General features: G+C 37.0%; 1 protein-coding gene across 14 annotated transcripts in view; it reads left to right on the top strand.

The window, feature by feature from the left end:
- LOC127449108 (forkhead box protein P1-B) overlaps window positions 1–12,157 on the top strand; it is a 258,227-nt gene that overhangs the window by 242,027 nt on the left and 4,043 nt on the right. For 12 of the 14 annotated variants that reach the window (XM_051712289.1, XM_051712285.1, XM_051712284.1 and 9 more), the window contains 6 exons: window positions 1,673–1,877; window positions 2,617–2,693; window positions 3,434–3,535; window positions 6,335–6,456; window positions 8,444–8,513; window positions 9,104–9,270. In XM_051712289.1, coding sequence (XP_051568249.1) covers window positions 1,673–1,877; window positions 2,617–2,693; window positions 3,434–3,535; window positions 6,335–6,456; window positions 8,444–8,513; window positions 9,104–9,270 — 743 coding nt within the window. Of the gene's footprint in view, window positions 1–1,672; window positions 1,878–2,616; window positions 2,694–3,433; window positions 3,536–6,334; window positions 6,461–8,443; window positions 8,514–9,103; window positions 9,271–12,157 lie in introns of those variants that run through there. The other 2 variants (XR_007898662.1, XM_051712292.1) reach the window with 2 other exon arrangements.

Genomic DNA, 12,157 nt, shown 5'->3' with positions numbered 1-12,157 from the left:
ACCGTGGCCTTCCTTGTGCCAGTCTCTCTCTCTCTCTGGGTTGCTGGTGGCATGGCTGTTTATATGGCGCTCTCCCCATGCTCACTGGAATTAGAGACAGGTGTTAAACATAATCTAGCTCAGGTGCAAGCGCCCTTACCACTTTCTCTCTCTCCGGACGGACGCTTGACCACGCCCCTGCTGCCACAGTACTGTATTGGGCTTACTTTTTGTATTTTTCACATACAAAATTTTTAATGTGAAATAGTAGGCATTATTTCAAATTTTTCAAATGGTAGTGTCACATTCAGTGTTTTTACATGCACACGAATACGCTGATAACTACCAAAAATCTGTTTATTTAATAAATCCAACAATGTAAGAACTGCATTAATGTAAGATTTGAAATCATTGGGTTACTCTCTGCTTTTGATGCCAAATGGTGAACACTCATGCGCACAACATTAGGTACATTGGATAAGATGGTAAGAACACCGGTAAAGGTGTGTACATGCAACATGTAATTGGTGTACTTGGCAAAAGTCTGCCCATGACAATCGGTTTTTGCTTAAAGAGGCCCTATTATGCTTTAAAGGAAAGGTAAAATCCTAAAGTGTGTAATATAGCTGTTTGTGCATGTAAAAGGTCTGCAAAGTTACAAATCATAAAGTCCACACCAAAGGGAGTTACTCTCTCCCACAGTAAACACTGCTCCTGAACTGCCTGAAACGCCTGGTTTGCAGTCCATCCATTACTTCGTGACATAGCTACGTCACTATGTAACACGTTTGCATAATGCCCACCTAATGCCCAGGAGCTGAAACTCGGTTAGGTAAGGGCCGTTACATTTCCGACACACGCTTTAAGTGGTTGACCAATCACAACATAATGGGCCAGCTGACCAATCAGAGCAGACTGGGCTTTTCGAAAAGGGGGGCTTTAAAGAGACAGGAGCTACAACAGAGCGTTTCAGACAGAGGGTGAAAAGAGGTGCTGCAGTATGAGAAAAAGAATGTGTTTCTTGAACATTAAAGCATGTAAACCTATTCTAGTAGACCCCCAAAATAAAATTATGAACCTGTAAATGAGCATAATATGGGCTCTTTAAGCCATTAATGACCATACTCTGATAGAAGAAAACCTCATCACATTGCATGTGAGTGGCGTCCTGTTATAATGAAAATAAAAAATTATGCATTTAGCATTTTTTATTCAATTTTGTGACATCTTACGTTTTTGCAGTCCATTCAAATAATCAAAAAAGACTTCATTAATCACACTGGAAATATTGGGTCAAATTTAGTGCATTGTAGTGCTCTGTGAAGAGTGCTCTTGTTGTAAACTGTACCTGCACATTTCGGCATATATAATAGATCATATCCCACACTTATAGAAAATGTGCATACTGTTTACACATAATACATACTGAAAAAAATAGTATGAGTACAATGATAGTATTGAATTCTGAACATTTCTAATTAGACAGCCATCTGGATGTACGCTATTTGCTAACAGAATGATGGGCGGAAAAGAGGAAAGCATTGGGTTTACAAATATTTATAAACCAACACTCAACCAATGTTCCTTTGTGGGACAATATTGATCGGAGGATACAGTATGTTAGCAATTAGCATCAGAAAGCATCAGTGGTTACTAACAATGCTATGCCATGTTTTCACTCTGTATTTTCTAGCTGAACCTGGTGTCCAGCGTTACCTTGTCCAAGACGGCTCCTGAGGCCTCTCCACCTCTCAGTCTTCCCCAGACACCCACCACCCCAACAGCCCCCCTCACACCGCTCTCCCAAACCCACTCAGTTATCACCCCCACCAGCCTACACAGTGTGGGACAAATGCGCCGACGCTATTCGGACAAGTACAACATGCCTATATCTCCAGGTAGGGACATCGTTTGCAAGTTTTTACTATCTGTCTTTACTATTATAGTAAGCCATTTAGATAAATAGCATGATTCTAGAATTATATTTATAGGCAAAATTTGCCTGAATGCTGTTCACTAAGAAACAGGTTTTATTTTATTGTTATTTTTAAAAGACTTACAATACAGTGTCCATGTTGCACAAATTATAAGGTTGGGTATAGGTGCATGTGCTAGTTCATGTGCTAATGACACATACTGTACAGGTGATGTAGGTTTGAATCCGGCCTGCATCATGTTCTGATACCATGCCCTCTTAACTGTCCTATCAGCACTTCACAGTTTTATAGAATACAATTTTAAAAGCCAATAAATAAAGTTAAATAATATTATATAAAATATTTTAGAATTATATAAATATTTTATAAATATATTTATAAATGTTTAAAATGTATGTATACTTAAAATATGTACTGTATACAGTTTATTGTAAATATGAATTGAAAAAGTGATGATAATACGAATAATTACAAAGCATATATACAAGCGGCTCATCACATATGGATATTTTTACTTAATTTGTAATGTAATATAAAGTTTATGTTAAAGTTTATATCGTAATAAGTATGTGTTATAATGACATTCTACTTAGAATGACTAATAATCAAAATATACTGTAACATGAACACTGTAATGTAAAATGTAACCAGGTTTTCTTCCATTCAGAACTTAATATTTGTTTTCAATCTTTGTGAACAGATATTGTACAGAACAAAGAGTTCTATATGAATGCAGAAGTACGACCTCCTTTCACATATGCTTCATTAATACGACAGGTAAGAACTCAGCCACTTACCCATGACATATAAATCGCCTAGAGCGTAGTAATCTTGCTTCAAGACTTAAGATTTAACATGCATCTTACATGCTAAAATTCAATATAAATATTCAGTGTTAACAAAATACTTTTATGAAAAACCCCCACCGCACACCATCCCTGTTAAATTTCAGATGCAATTTAGCAGCAGAGCACAAGATTAACCATCGGCAAATGAGCACGAGAGCACTTGCTGCTCGTGGAGGGGGCAAAAAAGCCCATATATAACAATTGCTTTTGATTAAGTATTACAGCCAATGTGATTATTAAAGAATTCATTTCACACAACAGTAGGAATGGGGCGTCTTTGAGATGCCCAGTCAATTATCAGGCCTGAACCGGTAATCTGTGATCACACGGGCATTAATCTGGATCCAGGATAATTGCCGCTTTATAATATGGTACTATAAAATAGTTTTTTTTTTCTTGTTCTTGTCGTTTAGCAGAAATGGATGTACTCAAATTGGCACATTTGCATAAGGAAGCTTTCAGTAAACAAAGTAGCTCCCATCTGTAAGCGGAAAAGCAAGGAGCTGTTTTACATGCCCCCTCAGATCTGCTTTAACTTGACAAACTGTGTGTATTTCACTTTGTTTTTGCTTCAGGTTTGGATGGAAATGAAACATATCTTTTTGCTTATCAGCATTTGTGTTTATATGTACTGTATATGTGTGTGTGTGTGTGTGTGTGTTTTCGCAGGCAATACTAGAGTCGCCAGAAAAGCAGCTAACACTAAACGAGATCTACAACTGGTTCACGCGAATGTTTGCATATTTCAGACGCAATGCAGCGACGTGGAAGGTGATTTTACAAGTTTTAACTAAAGTACACTGAATTTGGTATTTCTTCAGTATTTTACTGAATAATTACAAATGTTTTGAAAGTTTTTTGAAAAGAAAATGTATAAAAGTGAATGAAGAGGAGGTAAATGTATATGGCTAAACTAATGATCCCCCAATGACTCCTAGCAAAAGAAAACCACCCACAGAATTAAGCACACACCTCTCTTATTGGACCACATACATTTACACACACTCTACCTATTTTTTCTGTCCTTTTTCAGCTCAGCAACTCTCCTAACAGGCATGTATCAATAAGGGACCTAAACAGTGGGCTTCAAAAGTCTGGATACACATTGAAAATCTGGGACTCAAAATGTAATTTAAAACTAGAAATTTGCCTGGATTTTAAAACTGGGATTATTACGGAAAATGATATTTAAGATTCTGCACTATTTCTCGGTCTCTAATCAAATAAGCAAATTTGTGACATTGACCATGTTAACACCTTTGTACTAAAAGGTCAGATTTCCTTGCTTTCATTGAAACACACAAGATGCTCTTTGGAACATTCTCAAATCATTCTGGAACAACAAGGATCTTCAGATTTATAATACTATAATTGTGAAATTGACATTTTTTATTTTATTATTATTGTTATTATTTACATTTGCACTCAAATTGTTATACTGCTAATATAATTAGCAAAGAATATTATTATAAATTTTTTTTATCAAAAACAGAAGTCTCAGACTTTTGGACCCCACTGAATATTTTAGCTCTTTTAACGAACAGTCATAATGACAAACCAATATTTCTGTGCTTAGAAAGTAAATTAACACTAACATGCAATGTATGTAATGAACATGCGAAAATATCTGAATTATTAATTATTATTAACACTAGCCCTGATAGATTCAAACAAAAATCATGTAAAGATTGTTTTATGCCATTTTGCCCAATGAGATTTAGTCAACAAGTTCAAATTGCCTTGAGAAAGCATATGTTTTTTTCATATACAATGTATTTAACTTAATGATTCTCAGACGTTTCTGGAAGAGAACCCCTCTTCATTTGAATTGATTTTGAAAGTGTTTTTCGGTTTTCTCTGGAAGAATTTCAGCAGCTTTAAGGGGAAATCTGTTCATTTGAGTAGGATGTTTTCCCCTGGCACAGTTTGTTGAGTATTGGCATTTAGCTCAAGCGTTTTCAGTTTCCGTTTTTGAACTGAGGCAGAAAATGATGAACTATCTGTGACTTTTACTACAGCCGAATGATAAAGCACCAATGTGAAAACACCCACACATGCCTCCAATCAAAGAAGGCTTTATTTACTAAATATTGCCCGCATATTGTAAAAATGGCCTGATGAAAGGGTCAATTATAAGGAGGCAGCAAGCAAAGCATGTTAGTATTGCGTCTTTTCCCCTCATTGTTCAGCTACAGAAATAAAGTCATAACTGCCAAAGAGTCGTGTAATCCCAGACTGTTTGTGCAGTCTGGAATTTTGTTGGTAGTCCAAGGGGCTGCATTACAATTGGCTCTTGATGAGTGCTTTCTTTGTATTGGGAATGTTTTGGAAAATATGGAACTACACTGCAAACAAATACAAAAATAAGATAAAAGAACATATATTTAGTGCTGTTTATGTTTAGGTCTGACAATAGAGCGAGAAATACATTTATATTCAAGATACAGTCACTGAAAAGAAATCTTGAGTTAATATATTGTGCCATTTTGCTTCTCAGGTAAATTTACAGTATCTTGTTTTAAGGATGTTTTATTATTATTATTATTATTATTATTTGATACAGATTAAGAATAATTTACCCATAAATTAAAATACCATCTGTCATCATTTACTCACCCTCATGTTGTTCAAAACACTTACGATTTTATTTCTTCCGTGGAACACAAAAGTAGAGGTTTTGAAGAATGTCCTAGGTGCTCCTTTCCAGACAATAAAATACAAGTGTTAAGCTCCAGAAATGACCAGAAAAAAAACACCATAAAAGTAGTCCATACAACTCACGCACTGTATTCTCAATATTCTGATGCCAAATGATAGTTTTGTGTATGATGCAGACCTTTTGAGTTCCACAGAATAAAGAAAGTCATTCAGGTTTGCAACAACAGTGGGGTGCATATACAGTGTTACTAATTTGGTAACTAAATTATTAACATTTTCAAAATGTTCGTTAATGAAGGGTTTTTGATTTTGTCAACGATAGCGAAGACAAGACCAAAACTATGCATCATTCAATAATTAAACAATTTTAATTAAAACATACTGTTGATGAAAAATTATGAGGAAAAAACAATACCGCAAGATATTAACAGTGCACAAACAGAAAAAGAAACATCAATAGAAACATCTGTTTTAAGGAGAAGAAACTAAATGTTAATACATACAAAAATAAATGTTTATACATTTTTCTAAATGTTGGAATATTTTAAAGCTTGGTCCGTTACAGTTTGCATGCTTTTTTCATTTTGCACATTAACATCTAAAATATGTTATTTTTGATGACTAAAATTATTTGCCATTTTAGTCAGAGTAAAACTGACTAAAATCAATGAATATGACAAAAAATTGAAATACTGACTACATTTAAAGTACATTTTTGTCAACTTTCTAAAACTATGTGTGTAAATAATCACAATAATTGAATGTCGGATGAACTACTTCTTTAATGAAAATGTATAATGTTAATCATTACAAGATGATGTGTCTAATTTGTTTATTACAGTTTTCATTTGTATTTTTAGCACATTTTCCTTTGCACTCATAGCCCTTCTCTTTCTCTTACACCAACTGCAGAACGCAGTGCGGCATAACCTTAGTCTTCACAAGTGTTTTGTGCGGGTAGAGAACGTTAAAGGGGCGGTATGGACCGTCGATGAGCTAGAGTTCCAAAAGAGAAGGCCGCAAAAGATCAGCGGGTAGGTGTTCCCGCCCCACCCCCGCACGGCGTGGCTAACCAATCACGTGTCTCGTGGTGTTGACTGATGGGCTCCATGTCATTGTCTATGTGCTGTGCCACCCACTGACCCTCCTGCTAGCTTTAGTGTGCATCTATATGCCCATATGTGAGTTATGTGCTGGCTGTGTGCATCATAAACCCCAGTCGCTTGTGCTTATTCATTCATTCATTTCATATCTCATTCTCTATCGCTGTTTTCTGTCTGTCTGTCTGTCTGTCTGTGGTTGCTACATCCACATCTGGCTGCTTGCTGTCCCTCTCCCCCTTTCCAGGGTGCTGTGCGCACCAATCTCTCCCTGCATAAATGCTTTGTAAGAGTTGAAGATGATTTTGGGTCCTTTTGGACCGTAGACGATGAAGAGTTTAAACGCGGCCGCCACATACAACGAGGTCGCCCCCGGAAGCATGCAGTCGACGAAAGCTTTGATGAGCTGCTTGTACAGTAAGCCCCACCCTCTACCCCACCCTTTACCATCATGACCCTGCATGCTTTGCCTCTATGTGCTCACTCATCCTGCTTTCACATCTTACGCTTTTATCATTTTTTTGTTTTTCATAATATATGAAATGGCTCATTTTGAGTGTCATGCGATGTATATTAAAATGTGATGTTGAAATCTGTACAGAGTTAGCATATAACCATGTGGCAACTTCAAATATATAAATACACCGATCAGCCACAACATTAAAACCACCTGCATAATATTGTGTAGGTCCCCCTCGTGCCACCAACACGGCCCCTCTCACCACAATTGTACAGCACGGTTATCTGAGTTACCGTAGACTTTGTCAGTTCGAACCAGTCTGGACATTCTCTGTTGACCTCTCTCATTAACAAGGTGTTTTCATCCGCAGAACTGCCGCTCACTGGATGTTTTTTATTTTTGGCACCATTCGGAGTAAATTCTAGAGACTGTTGTGCGTGAAAATCCCAGGAGATCAGCAGTTACAGAAATACTCAAACCAGCCCATCTGGCACCAACAATCATGCCACGGTCCAAATCACTGAGATCACATTTTTCCCCCATTCTGAAGGTTGATGTGAACATTAACTGAAGCTCCTGACCCGTATATGCATGATTGCTGCCACACGATTGGCTGTTTAGATAATCACATGGATGATTGTTGGTGCCAGACGGGCTGGTTATTACAGTATTAGGCAGGTGGTTTTAATGTTGTTGCTGATCGGTGTGTGTGTGTGTGTATATATATATATATATATATATATAAAGGTCTGTTCCAGAGCCTAGTGAGCTGCTTTGTTGTCTACGGAGTACATCCTAAATGAAGTTGAAATTTTGCACATCACACAAATATCGCTCCTCCTGTGAAATGCACAGGAGACTTAACTCTCAACTGATTTTAATAGACGTTGATGTTTGCATGTTTTTAAGCTAACAACATGATACTCTAGTATGCATAAAACAGTACATAGCACACAAAAATATTTTATAAAATTGTTAATTTTTAATTACATTGAACTATTTTCTATCAATAATTTCTGTATTTAATGAGTGAGTGTATTTATGAAAGTGAAATGGACAGCATACACAACCAAAACAAGGTTTTAGGCCTTTAATTATAATGATATAAATATAATGTTGGGAGTGAACTTAGGATGTCTTAAAATGCTGTCTAGATAGTCACCTCTCTAGGTTTTGGAACAGAGCTATAGTGTTACGGAGCTTTTGATAGTTTAGTGCTGTGTATCGATTTTGCTATTGAGTTTCATTGGAAATCGGATTGTACTCTAAATACTGACTACAGTGTAAAATCAATCTATCCAGTAGACCAGTACAGGTTTTATATACAGTGTAGCCTTCATGTTGAGAGATTTATGTACTCTCAAATCGTTAACTGTAAGCTTAGAGAAAGTAAATACGAACTGAGACCTATTTTGATTCTTTGGTGCTGAACATGTGTCATTTATTTATTTGTCTCTACAGAAGTCCAGCTCTAGTAAAGAACATCCATACCACTTTGGGATATGGTCCCGCCCTTTCTGCAGCCTTCCAGGTAAAATTCTCAGCAGTTATATTATTTATGATTTCATTCATTCATCTATTCAGTTGCAGCCTTTAAGCCAAATTAAATTTATAGTGTTTACAAGATGAGTGCACGTGAATGCCTTGGAAAACCATATGAAAACTGGATTTTCTTTGAGCCCAGACCTTTAGGTGTGTCAATGATAGAATTATGGTGCAAGCTTATTGGTATTCGATATACTGTGTATGTATATATGTATATGTAAATATACATATATATAATTTAGTTATTTAATCCTTTGCACAATTTGTTTCTTTTTTTTCCTTTGTTGGGAAATGAAAAAGAAAGAAATAAGAAATTGCCCAACACGTACCTTTTTATTTCGACCAAAATCACTTGAATGCACATTGTGTCATAATGACAAATTTCGAACACCTAATTAGGAATTTCCTTGAAGGACTTGAAAGCAGCTAGTGTGCAAATGGCCAAAATGGCTAGTTTTTTTTAAAAAAGACCAAGTATCTCAAGGCCATTCCAAATAACAATTGCTTTTGTTTCCACAATTGTATAAATTAATCTCACTGAGTTCACCTTTCCTCCATTCTTTATGCAATTTTTAGGCATCAATGTCAGAGAACAACATACCTCTATACACTACCGCTTCCATTGGAAGTCCCACTCTTAACTCGCTTGCCAGCGCTATACGAGAGGAAATGAACGGAGCCATGGACCACGGCAACAGCAACGGTAGTGACAGAAGCCCTGGACGCTCACCCATGCCAGCTATGTGAGTGGCTCACATCCCACCTTCATAATGTGTGTGTGCAACTGAGACAAAGGTTAGGTAAAGGGAGATATCCAGGAATCATTAGGGTTGTATGTTTGTAGGGCAGCTTAGGTGGTGGAAAATTTCCACCAGGTCAGTGAGTTAAAAATAGTCTCCAAATGCACAGTAGGGTTTAATGTACATTACAGTAGATGTTTAGCCATTCGTGAAATTATACAGAAAACTGAAGTTTACAGAGGAAGCACAAATTGTGAATTGTGCTCAAAAAGGAATTGTGCTCAAAAAGGAAACCCCACCTTTGAAAGGTTTCTACGCGTGGGGAGCTTGTAAAGAAAATAGTGTCTTGCGATGTTATTTCAAGGAGAAGTTTATAAACTTGCTTTTATTACGGGTCAATCCAGTGCAGAGCACTGTGCCGAGTTCCTCCATAATTATTGCCTCAATTTTGTTTAAATATTTACAAAAGTCGTGAATAGAAGATGACAGAGCTGCCCTCGTTTCTGCACGTCCGAAAACTATCTGAGCTGTCGAGAGTAAAACAACGAAAAGGAGGGGTGAGGTGGGGGGGTCGTAATTAGCCTCGGCGAAACGCTCCAAGATTTCCATGTAGCTGAGCTGCGGTCTGGGCTAAAAACCACAGCTCCCCATACACTTGTTATATGGGAGGGAGCACTGTGTTGTTTGAAGCTTAAAATAATAGAGTGCAGACGACATAGTTTCCAGATGTTGGTGGATAGATTGGTGATTTGTTGCTCGACAAGATTTATTGCCGTTTCTGTGAAATATCAGCAAATCGCTTTGAAAAAAAATGGCAGAGTAATGAACTCATGAAGATTTGGGTGAGAGAAGTGCTAATGGTAGGTAGCATAGCTGCAGGGCTGCCCCATCAGCAGGATAGAGAGAGACAGGATGGGTGTGCTCGCTCGGAGGCTGCCTGCTCACCTCATGTCTTGTATTAAGAAATATTTAAAATGAATCAACCTGACTACATTAGGTTACACCAACAAAAGTAACTTTTAAGGGTCAGATTAAGTAGGAAAAGCTCCTAAGGTAACAAATGCACATTTCAATTTTTTACAGTATGGTATTTCAAAGTTTTTTACACATAGTACCATGGTAAAACCATGATATTATTTGTAGTACCTTGGATGACAATATAAGGCGAATTCAAGTAAATTAGGTCACTTTTCAACATTGAAATGACTATCAAAATAATGGCACAATTTAACTCGATTTACCCCTAATTTCATACAAACTGTAAATATGGTAATCATTCAGCACCAAGGTATTACCATTTAATACCATCACTGTACCATGTAACCACATGCCAGTGTATAAAATAAATTATATGTCCGAACAACAACTTTACATGTTAAATGCAACCTTTGTAGGATCAATTTATAAGTTATTTTGAACTGCATAATTAAATGTTAGCTATCACAATGTTGTCAGTTGTTAAATGTTAATTAAATGTTAGCTATCACATTGTATTGTCAGTACAAGTATATTATTATATTCATCTAAACATGATACAAGTTATAATGGGTCTGAAACTGTGAGGCAAACACTCCATTGTATTATGAAAACATAACCAGCATAAACTAGTATAATTTTTTAACACTTTTATATACAATAGTTGCACACTATATTGCGGTTTAGATTCATGTTATAACATCTAACGGATCCGTGCAATCAGGCATTCATTACACCTGTTTGGATTCTGGGGATGACTGAAACAATTTGCCATACAGTATACTACAACCATAGTCTTCAGTCCTCATTACAGTGAAGGCTAAAGCAGAGTGCAGCTCAGTAGCATATTAATAACAATTTCACATTTGCCCTCAAGCTAGAGATTGAGACTGGAGGCCATGGGACATGTGGAGATGCTTTGATCTGAAACCAATAGAATATTATTCAAGCACAAATAAGATAACTCATTAGCATGGCAGCTTTTTTAACAGTCGTCCATTGTTTGTGCATAAGAGAAGAGGTCTTCTTCTAGACTGACTTGGGAAGTAGAAAACAAAAAAGAAAAATCAGTTTTGGCTAATTATGTTTTCTAAGCATGTCTTACCAAACTAATTAAAGGGATAGTTCACCCTAAAAAGAAAATGTTGTCATTAATTACTTACGCTGATGTTGTTTCAAACTCGTATTACTTTTTCCGTGTAACACACATTAAGCTGTTGGGCAGAATGTTAGCCTCTGTCACTATTCACTTTCACAGCATCTTTTAAAACGGTGACTGAGGCTACCATTCTGCCTAACATTTCATTTTATGTTCCACAGAAGAAAGAAAGTCATAAGATTTAATTTTCGGGATCTATTACAGCTGCTTGTAATGTTTATCTTTTATTCGTTTCGTGGTCTTTTTCTTTTTTCTTCTGTAACAGTCAGTGCATTGGAGCTCTATTACTGCAGTGTTGCTTTAATGTGAAATTTGGCAGATCTCATCTCTGTGGACAATCCTTTGCCCAGACTGTGGGCCAGGGGTTCATGTTTTGTCTTGTTTACAACTGACAGCGTTATTATTCTTGTAAGGGCTCTGTTTCTTATCACAACCATTTGTGTTGTGCCCCGTCGCCACCGCCTCCCCATTCCCCTCTCGTCTCACACGCCTCTCCGCCAATACTTTTCTTCCCCTTATTGACACTTTGGTTTAGAAGTTGCATTCATTTTGGGTGTATTTAAAGTGACGCACTGTGTCTGGTCACCTTGTTGTGGGGATATTTTAATTTTTTTATTTATATTTTTTGCACGCTTGAAGATGATTATGACGGAACCTTGTGCGGGGTCGTCCTCCAGGGACCCGCCTCACAGGTTGTGCATGTTAACGAGCGAGAAGAGGAGCGCACTGAACGGCACCGATCCAACGCCACCGGGA

The sequence above is a fragment of the Myxocyprinus asiaticus genome, chromosome 12, assembly GCF_019703515.2.
Source record: "Myxocyprinus asiaticus isolate MX2 ecotype Aquarium Trade chromosome 12, UBuf_Myxa_2, whole genome shotgun sequence".
NCBI classification, from domain to species: domain Eukaryota; kingdom Metazoa; phylum Chordata; class Actinopteri; order Cypriniformes; family Catostomidae; genus Myxocyprinus; species Myxocyprinus asiaticus.
Note: the sequence above shows the minus strand (reverse complement) of the source record. Positions and strands in the feature narration are given on the sequence as shown.